General features: G+C 35.2%; 2 protein-coding genes across 2 annotated transcripts; one reads left to right on the plus strand and one right to left on the minus strand.

Annotated features, from left to right (window-relative positions):
- Positions 1-56: 56 nt before the first annotated feature.
- On the minus strand, positions 57-5,263 carry LOC129807951 (uncharacterized). The gene is made up of 3 exons (XM_055857571.1): positions 4,898-5,263; positions 4,729-4,830; positions 57-269 (listed from the first exon to the last, which is right to left on the minus strand). Exons 1-3 carry the CDS (start codon positions 5,156-5,158, stop codon positions 129-131), a joined length of 504 nt encoding a protein of 167 aa, XP_055713546.1. The 5' UTR covers positions 5,159-5,263; the 3' UTR covers positions 57-128.
- A 14-nt stretch (positions 5,264-5,277) lies between these two features.
- On the plus strand, positions 5,278-25,848 carry LOC129807944 (exosome RNA helicase MTR4). The gene is made up of 5 exons (XM_055857560.1): positions 5,278-5,484; positions 5,563-6,124; positions 9,738-10,334; positions 20,433-21,888; positions 25,389-25,848. The coding sequence occupies exons 1-5, from the start codon at positions 5,375-5,377 to the stop codon at positions 25,727-25,729; spliced, it is 3,066 nt and encodes a 1,021-aa protein (XP_055713535.1). The 5' UTR covers positions 5,278-5,374; the 3' UTR covers positions 25,730-25,848.
- Positions 25,849-27,521: the final 1,673 nt, after the last annotated feature.

Consider the following 27,521-nt stretch of genomic DNA (forward strand, 5'->3'; position numbering starts at 1 on the left):
ACCCCAAATTTCCTGGTCAATGTTTTCCCCCCAGAGAGAGTGAAAAGCCATGTTGGTCAATGTACAAGTAGTCTATTAACTGATTCATCCAGAGGCACCCAGGACAAACTTCCTGGCAATTTATTTATCTATATTGGTGACTCGTTGAAGCCACGAGCAGCATAGTCCGAAGGCTTGGATCGATCAGAAACAGCAGGATAGTTGACTTCTCCAGGAACAACAGCCCTTCGGGATTTAATGACTCTCCAACCGCCCTTTCTGGTCCAATCCTGCAAGAAAAAAAATTAAAGGAAAACACATTCAGAAGTTGCGCATTTCTGAGTATGCTCGTCATTCGCATAAATTCAACGACCTTTCGCGCGGAATTTTGTTGAGTTTCTTCTTTTCTTTCTTTATTCCTTTGCTTTCGCTTTCTGATCTTCATTAGCAATAAATAAATGTAGGAAGCAAAGTTCTAAAGAGTTTTCTAACTTAAAAAAAAATGAAATTTTTAAATAAAATCCGGTCAGTTAGAGGGAATGGGGCACTTTTGAATTGGGGCAGCTTTGAAATTGGGCTTTTTTCTCCTATTTTTAAATAAAACTGCACAGTAATCTTGACGAATCTTGATTAATTTAGCTCTGTAAAACAACTCTGTAAAAATGGGAGATGAAAGCCCAATTTTCAAGGCGCCCCACTTCCTGCTAGAAGTTTTATGTCAAGTAATAAAAAAATCCGAAAATTTCTATTATACAGTACTACTCGGAATGCTTGAAAATTCGATTTTGAGTTGAATTTTATTGGTAATGGCTCCGCCACACCTTTTAGATTAGGAATATTTCATGAAATCGAAATTCACATCCTTTTCCATCTCAAATTAATAATAATAAATTTATTTCTCTTTTATCATCTACGGCTGCCGCCGACTTCATAACCGACTTCATCGGGCAAGACGGCAGAAAATCCCGAATCATTAAGAAAAAATCCCGAATCATTAATTTAAGAAAAAAAACAATAATATATCATACAGTACAAAAAGAATCAGTGAAATGCTTTGCAGATGAGAAAAGGTGAGTCGCAGCAAGGACTCCTAAGAGGAGTACGTATTATCTACGGCTGTTTTAAAAGGATAGAATTAGAAAAGACGGTAGGAAAATTAAATGTTTAATTGTTTACATAAGTCCATCTTATTCTTTCGCATTCTTCTTCTTCTTTTGGACATCACACCAAATTTAATTTAGTTTAGTCCAATTTTTAGACCTAAAGAGTGGAACAGACAAATCTTTTGAGAAAGAAAGACGTTCGAATTTCGACTTCATGAAATTTTTCTGATCTAAAAGATGTGCCGGAGCCATAAAGAATCGTGTCGAGACAATTTTATCCGTATCGACCGCCGAAAACAGTTTCATCGTCGCAATTCTTTATGGCTCCGGCGCACCATTTAGATCAGAAAAATTTCATGAAATCAAAATTCACATTCCTTTCTTTCTCACATGCTTTGCGTATATGTCTTATCTCATTCTTTTACAATCTAAATTCGTAAGAAGAGTACGAGAAAGTGAGATAAACATATGCAAAACGTATGAGAAAAAAGGGATTCCAATTTCGACTTCATGAAATTTTCCTGATCTAAAAGGTGTGCCGGAGCCATTACCTCTAAAATTCAATTCAAATCTTATTTCCACGCATTTCGAGTTGCGTTTGTAAGCACTCCGAGGTGAAAAATCTCAGCTAATATATGCTTATCTGAGCTTAACAACACTGGTCATTTTCTATTCTAAATAGCTAAGGTACAGAAAAGTCTCTATCTCAGACACATATACGAAAATTTAAAGAAAAAGCAGTCTAGCTTTCGAAATATTCGAAAATTGATTTTTTGAATTGAATTTCTCGAATTATCGCCTTTGATAAAGCGGATGAAATTGGGGTGTTTAAAAGGTTGTAACATTTAACGAGAACTTTTCAAATCATCGTTTTTTTTTATTTAAATTCTAACAATTAAAATCGGAGAGATCAGAGATATAGCCGTTTGAACATTAAATTTTTGACTATTCCACCTTACATTAGGGAGATCGGATGGAGTTATTTTTTAATCGAAAACTCTTAGGCCTATATACAACATACTAATATTTGAGACTGATCCAAGCCAAAGAGATTCAGTTATAGTTTTCAAAAAAAAGAGCTAAATTCCTTTACGAAGGACTAAAAGAAAGGTTAGATTTTTTTAAAATATATTTTAATAGCAATTTATTTTATCTTTAAGGGTCTCATAATTTAGTTAGGTGAATATTTTTATAATATACTTTTAAAAGTTTCAGGTTTACGCTCAGCTTAACTTCTACAGTTGAATAGTCGTATGTAGAAATATTTTGTAGTTTAGATCAGCAATTATCGTAACGTCACTCTTCAATCGATAATTATCGTAACTCGTAAAGTGAGGAAATATATCTTTTTTACAAGAATTATTGATTTAGCTGATGAGTATATAACGATTTGCTGATCCAAGAAACATTTAAACAATTTAGCCACGACAAGAAATCCGAAGTTCCTTAAATTTTAAATGTACTAAATTATAATCCCACAAATATAAAGTAAGAAATTATAGTCTTAAAGTGTTTTCGGAGTATTTCTTAAATTCTGAAATACGAATCGTACATGTTTTATAGAAGTTTTTTAAGGAGGAAATGACTTGTTGCACTGAACTTGGATAATTCATGTTCCCTACATAAGCCCTTCCTTCCACTATTAGGTCATAATCTAAAACCAGTGATAAGCCAAGATAAGCTTATGGTAGCTGGGATTCTTTACATGCGACCTCGAAATACGTGCAACTCGGGGTCCTTGCAACTCGAAATATTTTAATATTCTCGTCGAGCATACTGTTCTCGGAGAATTTCAGGTACCATAAGCTTATCTGGGCTTATCACTGGTTTATGTTTTGTGTCACAGTGAATGCAAAGCCCCATTTGTAGTGAGCCAGGTACTGACTTGGCTATAAACGAGGTCAGTCCTTCGTTGTCTCTGGACTTGAGTCTGTCCAGCACATTAGGCTCATTATAAAATCTAATGAATTTTCAAAATAATTTCCCACAAATGATACGAAATAATTTAACGAAAATTAATGATTGGTCTGAAAATAAAATAAATTCAAATCTCTTGCAAAATTTAATTTCTTCTGTAAAACTCAAAAATTCTTCAACAAAACGAAAACTAAAGGCAAATCTAAAGCCTATAATTGATGATAACTTGAATCTTTTGATTTATTTATCCAATATATTTAATAATATAACTTAAAAAGCCCAGATAAGCTTATGGTAGCATAGATTCTTTACAGGTGACCTCGAAATGCGTACAACTCGGAGTGCTTGCAACTCGGAATGTCTGAAAGTTCGATTGTGAGTTGAATTTTGGGGGTAAAGAATCGCGTCAAGTAAACTGTTTTTGTCGGTCGAAATGGATAAAATTGGCTCGACGCGATTCTTTCGCAGGTTACACATTTTTTATGGCTTTGAAACAATTAGTGATGAAAAGTGAACCCATCAGGCTGCATTCTACGCGGCTAAAATCCATCCATTCTAAATCTATTTAATAACAGAAACGTTGTCGTATTTCTTGGATGCGTTAGAACCGTTTCCGCGTTTCTTATATCTACTACGTCAACACTAAGAGGTTCTTCGTCAATAATATGAAAATTGAAGCAAATTGTTTAAGCTTGTTCAGAAAAAATTCATGAGTTTATCCAATAATTGTTCAATATTATTTCTGGATATGTGCCGTATACTTTTGAAAAGCTCAGAAGTTTAATAAAATTTTAATGCTATTCAAATTAAAATCTAAATTTCTAAATACTTAAAAAATCAGTTTTACCACGGAAAATTCCGGATATTTTTGTAGTAGAAATTTTTTGTAGTAGGGGAGTGCTTTCAATTTCAATTCAATTCAATTCAATTCAATTTCATTATAGTAGACTCTCGCTCAATCGGCTCTTTTTAAATCCGGCGCAAAATTTTGTTGACAATTTTTACGTTCGATTTTAAAGCAAATTTGATCAAATTCGCTGTAGTTATTCTTGTTTTATCGTGATTCTTTATATTTAAGCGCTTTTTGTAGAATTTACAATGATTTTGATACCCAAATTCTCTCGATAATTTGGATGAGATTTTGCCCCATATACCCGATTTAGTGACAGTCTACTCTCTACTGTATATTTCTCCTCATTTATGCTTAGTTGCGACTGCCGACTGACTTCACTACCAAGCCACTTTCAGGCTTTGCATACACTCTGGCTTCGAACACTTCATATTTTTCCCATATTTCTTTAATTAATCTGACCATTTTTTAGAAAATGATGTGTCAGATTCATAAAAGAAATATGACAAAAATATGAAGTTTTTTCGAGACCAGAATATATGCGAAGCCTGAGTTTTCCTCAACTACTTATTTTTTTCTTCTTCCTGTTCTATAAAGTATGCAAATTTTTCTAAATAAAATATTTCGAAAATCGATTTTAGAGTTTGGAACTGAGAAAACGACAAACTGAATGTTGTAATTTAATCATTTTTTTTTTATTTTTATTCAGAATTATAAAATTGAAAAATTTGTAGTCAGGATTCGTGTAAAATAGTCAGTTACCACAATTGCTTATTCAAACGACGGAATACTACCAAATATAATTAACTCAATTATAGAACCCTCGCCAAAACAAATGTAAGAGAACGAGCAACAACATAGAATTTTTCAAAAACTCACATTGGTGTTGTATTTGAAGTAATAGAAAGCAGCATATATGCCACCCGTGATCATTAATCCCTTCCCGATCCAGAATCGAACAGCATAAGCTCTCTGACCGCCCTGAAAATCCCAAAAAGGTCAAAATCCGTCTCCGGAAGAGGTTATGAGAATTATGTAATGCAAGTACCAGAGATGGGGTCAATATCTCCCATAATTTGTTCAGTGGCCACTGGTAGAAGCGTCTGATGGGATTGGTAATCTCCCGATAGTATTGGGGCACATGGACAGGTTCATGAGGAGCGAGAATTTGATCCTTGAGGAACTGTTTTCTCCAGGCTCTCTCAGCATCGGACATCCCAAAAAGACGTTCCCTCTCGCGCACCAAACGCCCTCCGATGGCCATGGGCTTAACGCCCCCCGTCTCCGAGGACATCCCTGAGCTGGCCATGCTGCAAAAAGTCCCGGAAATCACTTTTTTCACACAAATTCACAGAGAAAAACAGATCCGAGAGGGGAAGTTATGTCAAATATGCATGAAGCGAAAAAGCTCTGGAATAGTTTCAGTGTTGACCCACCGAGAGGGCAGTGTGATCGCTTTGGTGAAGTTTTCAGTTGGCCGAGTTTTTCCAGTGCATTGTGTTTATTTTTGCATTTTGTGGGAAAAATGGCAGAAATTGATGAGTTATTTGAGTGTTTTGAAGACAGCCAAGTGCAGAGTGAACCCCAGGTACCTATGGTGATCAGCGATGAGGCTGAAACTAAGGAATCTACCGAGTAAGTCATTCCCGCACAGGCACATAACCTCACTTCTGAAGGACATGCTGGATTTCTGTGATTTTATCACTTTTCCAGGGAGTCTTCTGGCACAAAACGTCCGGCTGATTATGAGGAAAATAATAGTGAACGAACGAAAAAGAAGGCACATACAGAATCTGTTCTGGACGACGTCAGTTTGGACGTATTGGAATCCCGGATAACAATTCACGTGATAGACTCTCCGGAAGCCTGTACACACGAGGTAGCTGTGTACCCTGGCCAGGAATACATCCCTCTGGAGCCTCTTACGGGTCCTCCAGCCAAGGAATACTCTTTTGTGCTAGATGCCTTTCAGAAGGAAGCGATCTTGTGCATAGAAAACAATCAGAGCGTTCTCGTGTCTGCTCATACTTCAGCCGGAAAGACCGTTGTGGCTGAGTATGCCATTGCTAAATCTCTATCTGCCAAGCAGAGAGTTATCTACACCACTCCCATCAAAGCTCTCTCCAATCAGAAGTACAGGGAGTTTCAGGAAGAGTTTAAAGATGTGGGAATCGTAACTGGAGACGTTACGATAAATCCCTCCGCTTCCTGCTTGATCATGACTACAGAGATTTTGAGGAATATGCTCTACAGAGGCTCAGAAATCATGCGAGAGGTAAGTTTATTTTAACTTTTCACATTTTTTTTTAACGATTAAAAACGAAAAAAAGATTTAGAAAACAAAAATTTCATGGAATTTTAGAAATTTTGATAAGTAATTTCCATTTTTTTGGGCAGAAGATTAAATAAAACAAATAAATATTTAAAACATCGTCATAGAAAATATTTATGAACTTTTTTTAAGTAGAAAATACAATTGATTATAATTATTTTAAAAGTTTAATTTAAAATGTGAAATCAAGGAAAAGGTTTCTCTTAAAGAGGCTTTAAGTTTCGTTGCGGCTATCTGAAATAGGATAAGTGTGCCAAATTTCGGCATAGTTGCATGCAAGTGGCAAAGTCTCAAGTTTGACATGTAATATTTTTAATACAAATTGATTTTTTATTCCTTTTTTTAAAGCGTGTTGCGTGGAACCTTGTAGATAAATCGGCTTTATTTACTCTAAAATCATTCTTTACATGTTAAAATGAATAAAATTGTAGACATAGCTTTGGTGCCCTATTTCGGCCACCTTCATTCTCGTAGTTCCTTGCCCTTCGGGAATTCTTCTAATATCTTTTTCACGTCATCTCGTTTTCAGAAGCTACATTTTTTGTTATTCTTTTGCATTGTATAATCTCTAGAGTACGTAAAATCTAAAAGTTCATGAAAATTCGAGGAACAAAAAAGGTGGCCGAAATTGCAAGCTGGACGGGATTTGGCACACTTAATTTAAAATAATTTAACTTAATTAAAATAACACACCCTATTCTGAAATTTTATGAAAATTTCAGTTCGTAATTTTTTGTGTTAAATTATAAGTTTTAGATTTTTTTAAAACAAGAAGCAGATAAAGAAATTTTATGTTCGTATATTTTTCAGAATTAGTAAAAGAAAGTCAAAAACAGAAATTGAGAAATTGATTTTTTGAAAATACATAATGTCATCGTGGCATATTTTTTTTTATACTTTTGATATATTTTTGTTTTTCTTTTAAGAACATTTTTCTTTTATTACGCGTGTTAATTTTTATCACCTAAAAAGTAAATCATTTAAAAATTTCATTTTTTTTATACTGTCTATGATTTTGCACTTATATTAAAGAGTATTTGTCAAAATTTGAAGATAAAACTATTTCATTTGATGAAAAATTATTTTGTTATTATTTTTAGGTTTCAAGTTTTCTTCAAAATTCTGAAAAGATTTATGAAAATATTCAAAATTTCAAATTTTAAAATATATATTAAATGAAAATATATTTAAGATATCTTACCATAAAAAACAATTTTCAAAATTCTTGAAATAAAAGTTTTTTTTTGTTTTTAGATGTAAGTTTTATAAAAAATTTCCAAAATTAAATATTCGTTTATTCTTTGTTTGAAATATATTCAAATTTTTATAAATAAAATTTGTTAGATTTTTCTTTAAGTTCATTGATCAGGAAAATACTTTTTTTCTACGCAGTTTTAACTTTAAGGGAAATAGAAAAATATTATTATACAGAATTTTTTTTTGGTTCAGTCTTCGAAATTAATTGTTAAATTGTTTTTCAAATGATTATAAAAACATAAAATCTTTTAAATGCTAGAAAAAAGATGTTTTCTACAATATAGAGTGATAATATCACTACGCGAATTTCATTTTTCTAAATCTTTGTAAACGCGTTTTCCTCGAAATCATTTTACTGGATCTGATCGTATTCCTAACGTGTACAATTTGTAACCGATTTGCACTAAATTTTCACTGGAGCTCCTTAGACACATTTTCTGGTGAACGTCACGCCGGATTTTTCATCAAATAAAATTTACCATTATTATGATTACATATACACTAATTTTTCAAACAAAAAACAGACTTTTTCAATAAAACTGTTTCTGTTTCTTAAAAAATGGATTTATCCTAAATCCGCCAAGGCCTTCACTAGATTTTGAGTAGTTCTTTCAAGTTTATAATTCTAAGTTGAAAATTACGAACAGTAGGTATACGGCCAAAAAAGTTATGCAAAACTTCAACAAGCTTTACCATCGTCATTTTGTTTAAACTATTTATATATCGGTGCTGCCCAAAGTCCCCAACACCAAAGTATCGAAAGCCAAAATCCCGAAAGGCCAAAATCTCGAAAGCCAAAATCCCGAAAAGCCAAAGTCCCGAAAGCCAAAATCGAAAAACCAGAATCCTAGCTAAAATCTCGAAGGCTAAAATCCCGAAAAGCCAAAATTTCGAAAAGCCAATGCCTCGAAAGCCAAAATCGAAAAACCAAAATCCCAGCCCAAATCTCGAAAGCTAAAATCCCGAACGCCAAAATCTCAAAAGACAAAATCGAAAAAGCCAAAAACCTAAAATCCCGAAAAGCCAAAGTCCCAAAAGCCAAAATCTCGAAAGCCAGAATCATGAAAACCAAAACCGAAAAAGCCAAAATCCCGAAAGCCGAAATCTCGAAAAGCCAAAATCCTGAAAAGCCCGAAAAGATGACTATCCCACAGATTTTTCTCTCCTGGATTTTACGGATTTTTCCTTCACATTCCTTCGGGACTGAACAGATCCTGCTTCCGCCATGAGATGTCTGTGTCACAGAGATGAATTTCAAGGAATTTTCAAGAAATTTCGAATTCTATGCTTTTACTAATCTAATCTAAAACCTAAATAAATCCTAAAATAGACTTTGACTTTCAAAAGAGCTCTCATGAAAATTTTAGAAATGTTTCATGAAATTTTCTAAAATCGTCTATGTCATTTGAAAAGTGAAAAATATGTTCAACATGCATTGAAAATTTCGTTTCTCCGCAATTTTTTCTGTAACTTAGAAGCTTGAAATGCGAAAGTTGTTAGAATTTTGTAAAGAAAATCGAAATATAATAAAATGACTTATGATATCTTGTAATTTTACCAAGTTTTCGTTTATTATTTTTCGAATTTTGCGTGTAGCAACTTCAATTATATAAAAAAAAAAATAATTCAAAATTTTATGTTATGAACTTGAAATTTTCTCAAAAAAGAATATTTGTTATTTAAAATTTCAAATAATTTTCATTTCACATTAAATATTTCATGACATATTTTAAGATCTAAATTTTATAATACATATAAGCTTTCCAAAACTTTTAATTTTATTGCGACTATCCGAAGACTTAATTTTTTTTTTTAAATTTTGTCCGAAATATTTTCACCAAAAAAAATTGAAAAATAAAAAAAAATTCCAATAAAATTCAATTCAATTGGGTAAAATTTTATAAAAAAGGAATCTTATAAATTGTTCCAACCGTTTCAACCTTTTTTTAAGTTATTCTTCTTTTCACTCACACTCCTTACTCTTCACTTACTTTATTTTTTTAAGTTCGCAATAGAAATTTGGATTAAAAATGAACCTGTCCGATTAAACTGTCAGTTTCTCCCTCAAAGTGTTCATTCCCCTGTTCTGATTTCACGCAACGATTGATAATTTTATTTTCGGTCATTGTTAATAAATTGTTAAACTGCAATTATTATAAAATATCTGATTCGAATTTCGATATCCTGTCGATTTTCTTAAATTAAAAAAAATCAAAATTTCGTAAAATTTCACGAATATTTCCAAAATTTCATTAAATTTTCAAATGAAATAGTTAAGCTGAAACAATGAACTTTCCAGGTGGGATGGGTGATCTTTGACGAGATCCACTACATGAGAGACAAGGAGCGTGGTGTTGTGTGGGAAGAGACTCTGATTCTCCTTCCGGACAATGTTCACTACGTCTTCCTCTCAGCCACAATTCCCAATGCTCGACAATTCGCCGAGTGGGTCTGTCACATTCACAAACAGCCTTGTCATGTGGTCTACACAGAATTCAGACCGACGCCCCTGCAGCATTATCTGTTCCCGGCAGGAGGAGATGGGATACATTTGGTGGTCGATGAGAAGGGACAGTTCAAGGAGGAGAATTTCAATGTGGCCATGACAGTGCTGCAGAATGCAGGAGATGCCGCCAAAGGGGATCAAAAGGGCAGAAAGGGTGGAGTTAAGGCCAATAGTGCAGGAGGGACCAATATCTTCAAAATTGTAAAGATGATCATGGAGAGAAATTTTGCTCCAGTTATTATTTTTTCCTTCAGCAAAAAGGATTGCGAAGTTTATGCTCTGCAAATGGCCAAGTTGGATCTGAATACAGCAGAGGAGAAGAGGCTTGTGGATGAGGTGTTCAACAATGCCATGGATGTGCTGTCGGATGAGGATCGGAAATTGCCTCAGGTTAGTCTTTTTTTTTTAATTCTATTCTTTAGTATAATTTTATTTCTCAACTTTTACAAAAACGTGTTCACACTCGGGGCACTCTGACAAGAATAAATCAACTAGCGCCTCTGGCGCCAAACTTACAAATCACTAATTCAATTTAAAAATGAATCGTTAATATTTATACTACAGCTCGGCCAATTCTGACCCATAATTTAAATCTTATTTAAATTAAAAATTAAAAAAAAACAAAAACAAATTAAATTTAACCTACCCCAGAGTGTAAACTTATTTTTCTTCAAAAAGCAAATCTATCCCTAATTCAGGAGATGAATGTTGCTCTGTGTCGGAATCTGGCTCACAATCATTGACACGCCACAATCGCATGTTTTTCGCTTCAACAATACCTTCATAGGGGATTTGAGTTACCTGGCATTCATCAATATCACGGATAACGTACCGATCATGAGGCAACACACGTTCAACAACATAAGGCCCCTTGTATTTTGGCATTAATTTCTTATTAATGCCGGGCGTCGTGTCAACATTCTTAATGAGAATGAAATCGCCTACTTCATAGGTTCGTGGACTGTGGTGAAAACGAGAAAATTGCTTTTCATTGTACGCTTGAACTTTTTCAATATTCTGAGAAGCCCTGTCTCTTAGGTCTTTGAGATTTCGTTCAACCGGATCCGCCTTATCTTCTAAGTATTCTGCGAGTTCATCCACGTCAGGCCCCTTCTGATCTACCCCAAACAACAATTGACTGGGAGTACAACCAATTGACCGATGAATAGTGTTATTCAGCGCAAATTCAGCACGTGAGATCTGCTTCACCCAGTCAGCGTGCTGTGCAGGTTCGCTTAATTTCGCTAATATTGGCAACAAGACACGATTAACCCTTTCCACTTGACCATTGGCCTGAGGAGATGCAACTGCGACTTTTACATGCTCTACGTTTTTCTCATCCAAAAAACTCTTGAACTCATGCGAGGTAAAGCAACTACCTCTGTCTGAAACAATCCTCACCGGTCTACTGTAATAATCAAAATACTTTGCCAGCGCACAACAGACCTCCTTAGTGCTCGTGGAAGCAACCGGGTACAAGCGAGTGTACTTTGTGAATGCATCTACGACTACTAGTACATGTTTCCTTTTTGATTGTAGTGAAGGCAAAGGACCCACATGATCAACGTGAAGCGTATGGAATGGTACAGCTTTCTTCGGAATACTATGCAAATCTTGACGATTATCTTTAGGCGGAGCAGAATAAAGCATACACTTTACGCAGTTTTGTATAAATGTTTCCACCTTCTTGTTCATACTTGGGAACCAATAAAGTGTCTTTAGTTTATCATAGGTCTTATTCATACCGAGGTGCCCAACCTTCTCGTGAATCTTTTGAATTAAAGCTTGTTCCATTTCGCAAGGGACATAAAAATATGCATGGTTTCTACGATCGCGCCTGTACACCAATCCATCCCGCAAAACGTAAAGCTTATCTTCCTTAGTCTCTAACTTCTTTTTGATCTCCAAAATCAATGGGTCTCTGCTTTGTGTAGCTCGCAATTGGAAGTCCAAATCAACTTCTCCTGCATAATAGCAACGACTCAATGCATCAACATGCTGCATGAGTTCACCACGTCGGTGAACAATCGTATATGAATATCCCTGCAATTCTATAACCCAACGAGCAACCTGCCTATTCATGGGCGCTTTCTTGGTTGTTTGTTCAAAAGCAATACAATCCGTTACTATGAAAAAGTTAATCCCTTCCAAGTACACACGAAATCTTCTGAGAGCATAAATAACCGCAAGAGTTTCTAGCATGAAACTTGAATATTTAGCCTCGGATTCAGTCGTACATTTCGAGTAGTATGCAACTGGATGAAGCTTCTTGTCATCCTGCCTCTGTAAGAGCATTGCTCCAAATCCCATAGAACTGGCGTCCGTATGGAGTTCTGTTTCCCGCTTAGGATCATAATATGCCAAGACTGGGGAGCTAATCAATCGACTTTTCAACTTAATGAAAGCATCTTGGCATGCTTGATTGAAATCAAACGTGGCGTCTTTCTTAAGCAGATCAAAAAGAGGTCTCGCAATTTTTGAAAATCCCTCTACAAATCTACGCAGGTAGGCACACAGCCCCAAAAATGCCCGAACTGCTCTTACTGAGGTGGGAATTGGATAATTCTTAATCGCACGAAGATGTATATCACTTGGCTTTACTCCCTTCTCTGACACGACATAGCCCAAGTATTCCAATGAGGAGTATCCGAACTTACACTTAGACACTTGGATATCAAGTCCGTTCTTTGCCAAGCAATTCAAAACGCGTTTAAGCAAAACCTTATGCTCTTCGAAACTTTCACTCGCAACCATTATATCGTCCATATAGACAATGATTGAGCCTTCTTCAATAAATTCTCTCAATATTTGTGAAATGAACCTTTGAAATACAGAAGGTGCATTTTTGAGACCGAAAGGCATCATTGTATACTCGTATTGCCCATCAGGCGTGACAAACGCTGTATACTTGATCGACTGCTCTGATACTTTAACCTGATGAAATCCACTCTTAAGGTCCAGCAAAGAAAATATCTTCTTATTTCGCAACTGTTCTAAGCAATCGTCAATCAGTGGCAAAGGATAATTATCGCGGACCGTCAAGTGATTTAAAGCGCGATAATCGATGCACATTCTTGTGCTACCATTTTTCTTTTGCACCAATACAATTGGTGAAGCGTATGGAGAATTACTAGGACGAATCACACCCTTACTACAAAGATCATTGACAATCTCACGTACTTGTCCCCTTTCTGCATAAGAAAGCCGCCTTGGTGGACTATAGAAAGGCGTATCATTAGTCAAACGAATCTCCATCTCACATTTAGAGCCATGTGCACCATTCGAAGAGAACTTCTCAAAATATTCCTTCTCAATTAAATAACGCAATTCAGTTGACTGTTCTTCTGACAACGAAGTACAGATATCAAGCTCATCATTGCTAACTGCCAAAATGGCATTCTCCAAAGGGCAGAAACCACTTTCCTCCAATATTTCGATATTTCCAATCATCAATTGGATGGAACGATCATTGAAAGCAACTTTATCCAAATCTTCAAAATCAGACTCAACATCTTGATCATTTTCAACACAATCCTCGAACCCGCAACAAATAACCGGAAGTTCACTCATATCTATATCCGGCTGACTTTTTATTTCGCGCTCAACATTGACTGGACTTTTTGCCTCATCATAGTTACGATCCACTCTCAATCCCTGTACATCTACCGCGTTTGAGCCAGACTCTGTGATTGTGTAAAGGAAAGCCTCGCGATTCTCTACCAAGCCCATTTCTTGATGTTCTTTTACTTTATTGGTAAAATGTAAATGTATACCTAATTTCTTGAGAGCATCTCTTCCCAACAACAAATTCATAGGCATACAAGAATCTGGAACCACCAAAATCTTTATTTCAATTTCTTTTCCTAACAGTATTAAAGTACAGTTCAATTCATCAAGGAAAGTGATTGGTGTTCCGCCAAAACCTCTGAATCGTGAATTTATTTCATGTTGGGTATTCAAAAGATCTTTTGGAATTACTGATGCTCTTACCAGACTCACTGGGCTTCCTGTATCCAGAAGGGCAACAATTGTTTTAACCGCGACACCTTCCTTACAATGAATAGCAACACTCACCTGTACAGTAATTGGAATCTCTGACTCAACTGACTCTACAGCAGCAGCTACGGTAGCTCCATTAGTGCAATCCTTCACCGAATGTCCTAGTTGTCCACAAGCGAAGCAACTTCCTGGTGTTCTCTTTGGTTTAGGGCAATTTGCAGACAAATGCCCCATTTGGAAACAGTTAAAACACTTCCTCTGGCTTATCGGTCGACTGGATGATGAATTCTTAACTTCCCGTCCGTCGCTCATGGGCTTCAGTGGTTGTCGTTCATATCTTGGTATTAAATCCTTCAATTCTTTCATCGTTTTGGCTCCAGCAAGCACAGCAACATTTGATGTTCCATCTCTCAAGCCTTTGAGAACAGCACTGATAATGTCCTCTTCGGTGATTCCTTCAGCCATAGCAGCAATCTCTTCCATTGCCACAACATAACGATGAAGAGATTCATCTTTGAGGCGCATACGTTTGTCCATCTTCTGGAGAACCTCTCGAATTGACAGCTTTCTACCAAATTCTGACAAAAGCGCATCTTTCAATTGTCCCCAAGTGGTTGAATTGTGTGCCCTCAGTACCATTCTAGCTGTCCCTTTCAGCATACGTCTTGCGAACACCATCTCAGCCGGCCCTCTGATTCCAAAAGCAGTGCAAACATCTTCAAACGATTCTATCCATTTGCGCACCGGATAATCATCATCACCACTGAAGGATTCAAGAGCACCCTCGACGTCAGAAAATCTCAAGGACATGGAATTCATCGGTGGCAAGTCATCAGTTGCTCGTGCACGTGAGCCCGACAGCTCCAAAAGTCTTCGAATATCAATTGTGGCCAAAAGAGGTGGACACTGAATATCCGCATTTGTCTCATTACGTGCTGGGTCGCTTCTTTCTCCAAAAGCTGCGCCGTCTGCATTGGAATCTTTTGGAATAGCTCCACGTGTTTCAGCAATTTTCATCGTTGAAAGGCCAAGATTCACATTTTCCGCAAGTACATTGACGCCATCTGCATCCTTTCCGCCGTATGCGTTCTCTCCACCGTCTGTGGAGTTCCATGAGTGCCCCCTCGCGCCGTCTGCCTCGGGAAAACCCCGGAAACTTCTCTCACAGCTCCTAACCTCAACTGGGAGTCCGATGGCATGAGCAAATATTTCACGGATTTTCGCTTCGTCTGCGTCATCCGGGAAGTACACCCCCATCCTGGTCAACTCCTTCTTAATATCTTCCACAGTTGGAGTCATTTTGGCACCCCACACCTGAGTTTTAGTATAATTTTATTTCTCAACTTTTACAAAAACGTGTTCACACTCGGGGCACTCTGACAAGAATAAATCAACTAGCGCCTCTGGCGCCAAACTTACAAATCACTAATTCAATTTAAAAATGAATCGTTAATATTTATACTACAATTCTCATTATTTCTTGATTGCTAAAAATTTCAAAGTGAAAAGTAAAAAATATTATATCGGATTTAAAGTGAAAAAAATCAGTGGTCAAGTCAAGAGGTGGAGTTATTGTTCGGGCAGACCACGCCCACTTATGAAAAGTAGGTCACACCCTTTAAATAAATTTTATGTAAAATATGGAAGCAGATTACGATTGTTGAAAATGATTGGCAAAGGAATTAACATTGGCGAAAAAAAAAGAAAAAATAAATTTTTGACACAATCACGCTTATTTCGAAGCCACGCCCCCTTAAAAATGTTTTATTTTCAGCTTTTTCAGCCTCAATTTTTAAACGTCATCTATGAACTTTTTCTAGCTAACCAAGAAAATAAAAATACTAGGAATAGAGATGGTTAAATTTTTAGAAATTTCACAGCAGTAGCCACCACTTTAGGCGGAAATTCATGAAATTTCTTGAAATTTACCAACTCTAGCTAGGAAATCTTAAACGTAATTTTCATTTTTAAATAATGTTTCGTAAGAGGCGTGGCCTATTTTTCTGGTCAAGTCGCACTCCTTTCAATATTTAAATAATTTCATTGCGTTCTCTGAGTTTAAACGAAATTAAAATTAGAAGTTTATGTTTCCGGCACACCCGGCACACCTTTTTTCACTTTCCTTCCCAAAAGATTTGCATAAGTCTATCCGACTTTTTCGGACACAAAATTGGATTGAACTAAATTTAATTTGGCGTGATCGGATGGACATATGCATAACTTCTAAGAAAGACAGGGATCTGAATTTTGACTTCATAAAATTTTCCTGACCTAAAAGGCGTGCCGAAGCCATGAGAAATATTCAATATCGAAATTTTGAGAATATTTTATTTGATTTTAGCGTCTCTAGCGGTATGAATTTCTGTCAAATACGGGTGACATTTCAGTCCTAAATGCCCGAATTTGAGAGAGTCTACTGTATTTTCGGATATGCTTTGGAGGTCGTCCATGTGAATGAATATTTTGTCGAAATATTCGATTTCGAAAAAAAATTGACATCGAATTTTCGAAGTTCAGAGTTAAACTACTTTACAACCGATTTGCTTCAATTTGGAAAATAATTGACAAGGAAAACGGAAATAAACTTTTATGAATAAAAAAATCCACTCCAAAAATAATTCACGGAGAGCTCTATATCGTGAGTTCGAGTAATTCGCAAATCTGCGACGCTTTGCGATCTCTTTTTTTTATAAAAAGGTCTAAGGATCAACTGTAAAATAATTAAATTTAAGCTCCTTTTTTGCCATGGGGTGCAAAAAGATTTTTTTGGACAAAAAGCTCAAGTCGATATCTCTCTTAACTCTTTCGCGTCACACTTTTATTCAGCCGATGAATTCATGTAAGATTGAGTTTTCCCTAATGCTTTATGATCAAATATAATAGTTCAGAGGAAAAAAAATTTCCATTGCGTGAAAACTCGGAAAAACCCCGGGTCATATATGACCCTATTGCCCTCAAGGGAAGTGTACATACTATTTTCAAAATCTATATCACGGGCTTTTTAAGAGTTTTTTTGCTTTAAGTTATTAATTTGGCCAAAACCATGGCAACTGGATTGTCTTGATGAACACTGTACTCCTGGTGTTCAAGGAATCTTCCTGGTAATCCCTTGAACAGTCACTGTCACAATATTTTGAGTGGTATTTGGCAAAAATAAACTTATCCACATATTTATTCACACACAATACAATTGCACAACATGAGACGCTTGCAGAATACTCTAAAATATTGCAAAATATGTTATAATTCATCAGATATAAGATGAAATGTCCAGGAGCAAGATGTCACACCTGCATTTCACAAAGAAAAACAATGTCCCAACTACATTTCGCTGCAGGTTTGGGACGAAAACACTGTTACCCTTGGGGACTATAGGGTCATATATGACCCGGAAAATTCTACACGCTTTTCTGGAAAATTGAGAGTAATTTATTATATCAAAATATGCAATATACAATCTTTGGATATTCTATTAGGTGAGATTCTTAACAATCTCACCTACTATAATCCTAACAAAATTTCATGTCGTCCGATCGACCTCAAATTTGGCCAAAATGTGTTTCAGCACTTCCTGATCACGAATATATATGTGGCTAATTTACGTTCCCGGCCGGCCGGCCGGCCGCTCTTTGGAGCTTAATAGCTCCTAAACTAAAAAAGATATCGACTTGCGGTTTTCGGCAAAGGTTATATATCGGGTGAAAATTGCAACTTGGTGCATAGACCCCCCACCCCCCACCCCTCCTTCCGCCATTTTGAAGACCCCCCTTTTTTTGTTTTCTCAATAGCTCCGCCCCTATGGCATTCAGCGGACTCAAATTTTAGTATGTTATAGCTGGGCCTTAGAGCTTTCCATCAATACCAAACTTAAGGTCCCCCGACCCCCCTGACCCGAGCTATAAGGGTCCAAAAAAAATTTCTTAAAATGGCCATAACTCCGGTTCTAATTGTCAGAATTTAAAAAGTGAGGGCTTTTTGGAAAGCTCTCGTGAAATGCCACTTCCCCTTCTAACATCGCAAGTTCATAAAACCACCGCTAGGGGCGCTTTTTTTAAAAAGAAAATTTTGAAATCTGAAAAGTTAAATAACTCAAAAATTCCATTGTGCATCGGGCTGAAAATTTAGTATGTTGTAGCCGTTGATTATACCTATCAAACAAAAAAAACCTTAAGTCGATCCATAACCCCTGACCCGAGCTATAAGGGGTCAAAGTTCGAACATTGACCGGCCTCTATCTCCGGTTCTAATTAACATAGCGACCTAAATTTTACCTTTTTGGTTTCGTCTCGATGAGCACTTTCAGATGGAAGTTCAAAAAGTCACCACAGGTGGCGCTGTGATAGCGTCAAAATTCATCGAAATTCAAAGTCACTTTTCTCAAAAACGGCATTGTGCAAGTTAATGAAATTTTAGTATGTTGTAGTCCAGTCTAGGACGTTTCCAAAATGGTGCGTATGCGCGCTGTGGTTTCAATAGAACCGGAGATATGAGGGGTCAAAGTTCACGAAATTCAAAAAATCATATCTCCGGTTCTATGTGACCGATTTTGATGAATGAGGGCTTAAACGAAAGATCTCACCAAATGCTACAACTTTCTAGAATGTTTGAACTTCGTGGGACCAACACCAGGGGCGCCACAGTCGAAAAACCAATTTTAATATCACATAACCTCAATTATCTCGACTGTCGCTGAACCGATTTTGATGATTACTTCAACATAATTGTAGAGCACATTTGTCTCTACATTTCGTCCATACATCATTTTCCACTCAGACTACGCTATCACTCCGATTTTGCCGTTTAAGTGTGAAAAAATTGATTTTTCCCATAATAACGCTTTGAAATCACTCAGATGCCAATTTGACTGCCTCTACTCCACCAAGACACTTAAAATAGAGTTTTAAATGGAAAGTCCCGCAAAATACAACAATTCTTTGATATAGTTGAAGTTCAACAAATGACTACTTGGGTCACTCTGGATGAAAAAACAAGTTAAGAAACAAAAAACCTCGCTTATCTTGGCTTCTGAGTAATCGATGAGTTCAAGTTCTACGGCAAAATTATAGAGAACATTATGGTCTACATTTCACCCATATAACACTTTTCTGTCAGTTCATCCAAATCCTTGACATTTTGGTTCAAATACAAAACTTGTATAATTTCACGAATTTGGTTCAAGATAACTGAATGGCGTCTCCCTACTTCAGCATCAAATCGAATTTGCATGCACTCCGAGTTAGCTCACGTTAAGAATCTCACCTACATAAGCCGGTTAGGATTATCTGTCCCTTTTGTATTTCTAAAGAACTTTTTGCTGAAAAAAATAAATGAATATAAAAAATTTTGAAAAAGAAAAGTCATTTCACAAAGTTCAAAATTAGTGATTTTTGATCTCAAATATTTTCTTTACCTGAATATCTGAAGTCTTGAGAAAATTAGCCAAGAATCTTACATCCTAATATTATGATGTCGTGTACAAACCGATAGATTTCAATTAACGTAAATAGTCAAAAAAATTGTTTTTTTCCCCGGGTCATATATGACCCTAATGACGCGAAAGAGTTAAGTGTCAAAATTATAAGGCTCAAAATTCTGACCGGAAGACCGGCCTAATGTCCTAGACACAGTTACGACTTAAGCCGAGAGATGGCTTAAGGGTATAAGTGAGTTTGACATAAAAAAAAAATATGTTTGTGCATTTTTTTATTTTTGAACTATAAAATTTTGTAAATTCAGATTTTCGTCTATCTGATAGAGTACGCCTTGGCAGATAATATCACCGGAAAGTTTTTGGAAAATTTTCAAAATTGAACTGTTGAGAAATGGTATAACCTAACCCTCACTTGTTGTTGAAAAGTTGACTCTATCGGAGTCCGTAGTGTAAAAAAAATAGCTGTTGACTCTATTGAAGATTGACTCTATCGAGGTCCCACTGTATAATCAAAATACGGATTTGACTAGATTCCCATCGGTTTCCCACTAACTAAGCGGTTTCTCGGCTCAAGCCGAGGAATGGAGTAGCCAAAAACTGATGGTAATGTAACGTGATCATTTATTTGACTATAATTACTTTTATCCATATCTCGGTTTAAATAGTAAGTGTGTCTAGGGCATAATGTCTTAAAGACTTTGGCATAGTTTCAGCCCGATCAGAGGATACAAAATAAAATTTTGTGTGCATTATTATTTTTAATGAAATTATTAAGAATTTCACTTAAAATTGCATGTGAAATTACCTAATTTTGATTTATTTTAAGAAAATGTTTCGTAAGGGGCGTGGCCTATTTTTCATGTGCGCAGTAATGGTATAATCTCTAAATTTAAATAGAAGAGGTACTTTCTATAAGATAAAATTAATAAAATTACAAATTTATAATAAAAAAAAATCCTGATTAAAAAGAAAAAGAAATGGAAGTACAAGCAGCTCCCTAGGGGGTGTGGCCTTAAATTCTTCCTGAGCAAAATTCAGCTAAAATTAAACGTTTGTAGGTGGAAAATGTTCTTCCGCTGTTGAGACGAGGAATTGGCATTCATCATGGTGGACTCTTGCCAATTCTGAAGGAGACAATTGAGATTCTGTTTGGAGAAGGCCTCCTGAAGGCTCTATTTGCTACCGAAACTTTTGCCATGGGTCTCAATATGCCCGCCAGAACGGTTTTATTTAGTGCTCCAACAAAGTTCGATGGAAAGGAATTCCGATGGTTAACTTCTGGGGAGTACATTCAGATGTCAGGGAGAGCAGGAAGACGGGGGCTCGATGACAAGGGAATTGTCATTTTGATGATAGACGAAAAGGTGTCACCGGCTGTTGGGAGGCAAATAGTTCAGGGAAAACCAGATCCGATTAATTCAGCCTTTCACTTGACGTACAATATGGTGCTGAATTTGCTGAGAGTGGAAGAAATAAATCCGGAATATATGCTGGAGAGATCTTTCTTCCAGTTTCAGAATCAATCGTCCATTCCGGAATTGTATCGGAAGGTTCAGTTGAAGCAGAAAGAATTGGAGGGGATTAAGGTTAAGGATGAACATGTTGTATCTTCATATCACAATATTCGGATGCACTTGAATACGCTTGGGGAGAAATTTAGGAATTTCATAACAAAACCTGAGTATCTGGTGCCATTTTTGCAACCTGGACGAATGGTGAAGGTACAAACGGAAGATCATGAATTTGATTGGGGAATTATTGTGAATTTCAAGAAGCAGGAATCAAAAGTGAATCCTCTTACGAGTAAAACCATTGTCATTGTGGATGTTTTGCTCTATGTTGATGATGATTACTCAAAAGATTCCCTCCCGAAACCGTGTCCGGCTAACAAAAAGGGTTCCGTGGAAGTTGTTCCGGTTCTTCATACGCTTATTGCCAAAATTAGCTCCCTCAGAGTCTACTATCCAACGGATCTGCGACCAGCGGACAATCGACGGAGTGTCCTTAAGACAATTCAAGAGGTAAAAAAGAGATTCCCCCAAGGACCTCCCCTACTCAATCCCGTCAATGATATGAACATCAAAGAGAAGGAATTCATTGGGATTGTCGAACAAATTGATCAGTATGAGAAGAGACTATTTTCCCATCCTCTGCACGAGTCTCCGGAACTCGATAATCTCTATACGCAATTTACGCAGAAGGTTCAAATTGAGGCGGATCTCAAGGCGGCCAAGAGCGCTTTCAAGGAGGCCAAGAGTCTCTTGCAGATGGACGAGTTGAAGAACAGAAAAAGAGTACTCAGACGTTTTGGCTACTGCACTCCGGCCGATGTGATTGAGTTCAAGGGCAGAGTGGCATGTGAACTCAGTTCGGCAGATGAACTGCTAATCACTGAGTTAATTTTCAATGGTATTTTCAACTCCTTGACTACGCCACAGTGCGTAGCGTTGCTGAGCTGCTTCGTATGCGACGAAAAGACTTCAGAGCAACCTAAAGCCGCAGAAGAATTGTCAGGTAAGACTGCTCATTTGACATTTTCCATAAGAAAATTATCTAATTTAATGAAATAATGGGAAAATTTCCAAAATTTCATGAAAAATTGGGAAAAATTTCCAAAATTTCATGAAACATTGGAAAGTTTTCCAGAATTTCATGAAACATCGGGAAATTTTCCAGAATTTCTTGAAAAAATCTAAAATTTCATGAAATATCGGAAAAAATTCCAAAATTTCATGACATAGCGAAAATTTTCCAAAATTTCTTGACAAAAATCCAAAATTTCATGAAATACCGGGAAATTTTCCAAAATTTCTTGAAAGAAATCCAAAATTTCATGACGTACCGGAAAATTTTCCAAAATTTTTGACAAAAATCCAAAATTTCATGACAAACCGAAAAATTTTTCAAAATTTCTTGAAAAAAATTCAAAATTTCATGAAATATCGGAAAAATTTCCAAAATTTCATGAAACATCGGAAAATTTTCCAGAATTTAATGAAAAAAATCCAAAATTTCATGAAATATCGGAAAAATTTCCAAAATTTCATGATATATAATGAAAATTTCCTGTATTTCATGAAATAATGGAAAAATATTACAGTGGACTCTCGCTCAGTCGGCTCTTTTTCAATCGGGCACAAAATTTTGTTGTCGATTTTCACGCTTGATTTTGAAGCAAATTTGTTCAAATTCGCAGTAATTCCTCTTGTTTTATTATTGTTTTATTGAGCGCCTTTTTGTGAAATTTATTTATTTTTTTTAAATTTTATTTTACAATAATTTTGATACCCAAATCTTTCGATAATTTGGATGACATTTTGCCCAATATTTCCGATTGAGAGAGAGTTTACTGTATAATAAATTTCTTGAAAATCGCGAAAAAATTCTAATATCTCAGGACATACTCAGACACTATTTTTTAAAGGTGAAATAAAAGAAAACTCCATAAAATTTCAGGAAATAATAGAAAAATTATCCAATATTTCTTCGTAAAAGTGGATTAATTTCCTAAGTTTCATGAAATGCGTTGAAGATTTTCAGTGTTTCATGAAATAATTGAGAAATATTCTAAATTTTAAGAAATAATAGAAGAAGTTTCCAAGATTTCAAGATATGCTAAGACAATTTTTCAATATTTCGTGAAATGAGGAAGAAATTTCATGAAGCAATGGGAAAATTTCCAAAATTTCATTAAAATAACAAAATATTTTCAAAATTTCATGAAATATTGTAAAAATTATCAGTATTTCACGAAATAATGGAAAAATTTCATAAATTTTAAGTAATAATCGGAAAACTTTCTAAAAACATTAATCCGGTGATCGTCGGATGGAAAAGTTCAGCACAGAATAAAAAACCTTTTTTCTAAGAACTTTCGGTGCCCTACACACTTTCTTCAGTGGCTACAGGAATAATTTTATTTCCAAAAATTAATTTACAATTTACTTGTAATCATCTTCATCTTGTCTTTTTCACTCACTCGAAAATGTCAAATGTCTGGATCTATGACTTTTCTTGGGGGCAAAGGGATGTCTTCATTGAACACACGAATTCTAAATCACATGCTTCGCGAATAATTTTACAGACACATATGGCACTGAAAGCTCTGGGAAGAAAAGTTCTTTTTTTTATTCCGGACGGAACTTTCCCATCCGACGATCACCGTATTATTGCTTTTGGTAAATTGTTACGTCGATTTCTTATGCCCAGAACACAATGATTTTTGTTTGGTAAACATGATTTCGAAACTTCTCATAAGAGTTAACTAGATCTACATTTCATTCTCTCTCATTGAAATATCAAAAACATGCTTACAAAATAAAAGTTATTGTGTGTTGGGCATTACCCTAGAAAAACTTTTCAATATTTTATGAAATAAAGGAAATATTTCCAAAATTTCATGAAATATCGGATTTCTCTTCAAAAATTTCATGAAATAATGGTGAGAATTACCTGTTTCATAAAATAATCGAAAAATATGCTAAATTTTAAGAAATAATCGAAGGAGTTTTATATTTTTGAATATCCTAAGAAAATTTTTTCAGTATTTCGTGGAATAAGGGAGTAATATCCAGTGTTTTATGAATTAATCGTATTTTTCCACAATTTCGTGAAATATGGTGAAAATTACCAATATTTTAGGAAATAACTAAAAAATTATACAAAATTTTAAGAAATAATCGAAAAAGTTTCATATTTCTAACCATATTCAGAATTTTTTTCCGCATTTCGTGAAATAAAGGAAATGTTTCCAATAATTCATGAAATTATCGAAAACTTTTCCAAAATTTCATGGAATATGTATGGTGATAATTATCCGTAAAAAATTTTCAAAATATCAAAAGTATCCAAATTTTTAAAAACCTATCGAAAAAGTTATATTTCTCAACATACAGTTACTAAGAAATATATTCAATGTTTCGTGAAATAAAGGAAAAATATCAAAAATTTTATAAAATAACTGAGAAAAATATACATTTTTTATTATAAAATATTGGCAAAAATTCCAAAATTTCTCGAAATATTCTAAAATTTTTCGAAATTTCAAAATAAAATCCAAGAATTTTTCAATATTTCACGAAATATTTGAAAATTTTTACAATTTCATTCAAAATTTCAATAGGCAAAATTCTTAAGTATTTCGGAGAAGAAAGAAATTTAATTGAAGTGTATTTGCAAAATTACGTAACTGATGTTTAAAAGAATCCTTAGAAAGTTAGGGGAAAAGTGCCCATGCTTAGTATGATCCCAGGCTTCATAATGACTATTTTTTCCTGTTTCTTAATAAATGTAATTCTGCAATATATTTTAAAAACTAGGCACTTTGCCCTAGTTTTTATAATATGGGTGCGATGAGTCACATTTCATTTGGGATCGTACGAAGTGGACACATTCTCTTATTAAAATTTTAAGACTTATTGAGCATCGGTATAACAAATAAAAAGGATGTTAAGAAGATATTTTTCAGAAGTATTATAAAATTTCATTGAATTGTTCAAATTTTTCCAACAATATTCAAAATTTCCTCAACTATTTTTGAGAAATTTTCCGAAGAAACTAGTTTAGATAGACGATGTTTGTTAGTGCATTAGCAACATTTCGTGAAAGATATTATAAAACTCTTGGAACTCTTCCAAAATTTCAAGACATTTGCACCTGTATGAAGAGTGAAAAAGATTGCAAGGTAATTTTTAAAACCAAAAAATAAGAGATGCTTTGAAATTTAATTCTATTTGGCGAAGGTTTCCAAAATTTCAAATTGCTTTGTGCAAATTTAGCAAGTTGGAAATGTTAAAACAAATATTCCTTTACATCCCTGGAACAATTACTAAATTCTTTCTACTGAATTGGAAACTTAACGTTGGAAAGACGTAATTCTTGCGTTGTTAAAATAACTGTCAACGCAGGTAACTACTAACGCTAATCTTACGTTATTACAACGTCAGTAACTGGAATTGGAAAATCAGAATAATAACGTAAGATTTTTTAAAGCCCTTTAATCCTTTAATTTTCAGGTCCTTTACGGCAAATGCAGGATTTAGCTAAGAGGATAGCTAAAGTTTCAGTAGAGTGCAAATTAGATCTGGACGAAGATCAATATCTGGAGCGTTTTAAGACATCGATGATGGATGTCATTCTGGCTTGGTGCAAAGGATCGTCATTTTTGGATATTTGCAGGACAACTGATCTCTTCGAAGGCTCAATTATTCGGTGCATGAGGCGTCTGGAGGAATTGCTTAGGCAAATGTGCCAAGCATCGAAAACAATTGGAGACACTGGATTAGAGAACAAATTTTCCGAAGGAATCAGACTTCTTAAGAGAGATATTGTATTTGCCGCATCACTCTATCTCTAATTTATTTTGGCATAGAAAAAAATCTTCGATGAAAACATCCTTGAAGATTTTTAATTGATTTTTAATGAAATTATATAAGTTTTAGGAATTAAATAAATGATTTTGTGGTTTTTCCCAAATTTAGTTTTTTATTCCTTTAATTAAGGTGGTGGAGCAATAATAAGAAGATACTTCTTCTTTGATGATCGATTTATTACTGAGCTTCCAAATAAAAGTGACATTATAATATACAAGAGTTGAGTTGGCTTATTCTATAAGTTCCCATGAGAACATTCTTAGTTTTGAATATAGGCACGTAGCGACGTGCTAAGATCATAATGATCATCCTGGGAAAAGTCGCAGGTGTGATCACAATTTCTTTGTTTCTACTGACAGGTAAGAAGATAATATGATTTAATAGAAAATATTAAACAATATAATTTACAACTTTAATCATTTAGTACCAAGAAAAGGAGTGACAAAGCTTCCCAGGTTTTGCGAAGTGCTCGAACTCGTGACTTAGATGCTATACTTCAAAAGTACTTTCGCGAAAGTCATCATAGGGTAAGTGTGCCAAATTCCGGCCAGCTTGCAATTTCGGCCACCTTTTTTATTCCTCGAATTTCCATGAACTTTTACATTTTACGTACTCTAGAGATTATACAATGCAAAAGAATAACAAAAAATGTGGCTTCGACAAACGAGATGACGTAAAAAAGATATTGGAAGAATTCCCGATGGGCAAGGAACTATGAGAATGAAAGTGGCCGAAATAGGGCACCAAAGCTATGTCTATATATTTATTCATTTTAAAATGTATTAAAAATGATTTTAGAGTAAATAAAGACGGTAAACTCTTTACAAGGTTCCAAGCAACACTCTTACAAAAGAAAGAATAAAAAAAAATCAATTTGTATTAAAAATATTACATTTCAAACTTGAGACTTTGACGCTTGCATACAACTATGCTGAAATTTGGCACACTTACCCTATACCGTTTTTCATCCGATTCATAAATCACTCAAAAGACTCCATAAATAGTTTAAAAAGTAATAGAATTGATTTGCCCACAAAATTTATTTATCGGTTCATAACCGGTTTATTACCGGTTCATAACCGATTTGAACTAATTGAGCCTCAAACCATTTTCACAAAATACACCCCAGGGCAGGAGTAATACAATTGAATTTCAGATAAAAATTAGTTATCGGTTATGAATCGGTTCAGTTTTGTGGGAAATTCGAAGACCTTTCCAACGAGCCCAAACATGACCCCATTACTACTTGCTCTCTTCTAGAGCCTTTTTAATTTTTAATCTTGAAAACCATTACAGCAGACTCTCATTTAAGTCGGGCATATGGAGCAAAATTTCATCCAAATTATCGAGATTCGGGCATCAAAGTCATTGTAAATTCCACAAAAAGAGAGAGAATCACGATTTATAGAGAATCACGATAAAACAAGGGGAACTACAGCGAATTTGAACAAATTTCAAACGTGAAAATTGTCAACAAAATTTTGCGCCCGATTGAAAAAGATCCGATTGTGCATTAGGAATGATTCAACTGTATTTTTGTATTAAGAAAAATGTCTGCCTGGGTAATCTCTAAAACCTATCCAAAGATGAAGAAAATCTCATGACGCGTTTTGAAGCTATCCAAAAAAATATGGTTTTAGATGGGAAGGGGAAAGGTGGAGGGAAAATAAGGGACATGTTAACGAACCTTGCGTCGACTTATGGGGGGTACCCCTTAGGTCCCAAGTCGCTATCTCTAACCGTTTGATGTCTAGAGATGACGACATCCGGACGGAC

The sequence above is a fragment of the Phlebotomus papatasi genome, chromosome 3, assembly GCF_024763615.1.
Source record: "Phlebotomus papatasi isolate M1 chromosome 3, Ppap_2.1, whole genome shotgun sequence".
NCBI lineage: Eukaryota > Metazoa > Arthropoda > Insecta > Diptera > Psychodidae > Phlebotomus > Phlebotomus papatasi.

Coding starts and splice junctions, on each gene's coding strand:
- LOC129807944 (XM_055857560.1), top strand. CDS start 5,375: ATGGCAGAAATTGATGAGTTATTTGAGTGTTTTGAAGACAGCCAAGTG. Junction 10,335..20,432: donor AGGATCGGAAATTGCCTCAG/GTTAGTCTTTTT, acceptor AAACGTTTGTAG/GTGGAAAATGTTCTTCCGCT. Junction 21,889..25,388: donor AGCCGCAGAAGAATTGTCAG/GTAAGACTGCTC, acceptor TTTAATTTTCAG/GTCCTTTACGGCAAATGCAG.
- LOC129807951 (XM_055857571.1), bottom strand. CDS start 5,158: ATGGCCAGCTCAGGGATGTCCTCGGAGACGGGGGGCGTTAAGCCCATG. Junction 4,831..4,897: donor AGATATTGACCCCATCTCTG/GTACTTGCATTA, acceptor TGGGATTTTCAG/GGCGGTCAGAGAGCTTATGC. Junction 270..4,728: donor ACTTCAAATACAACACCAAT/GTGAGTTTTTGA, acceptor TTTTTCTTGCAG/GATTGGACCAGAAAGGGCGG.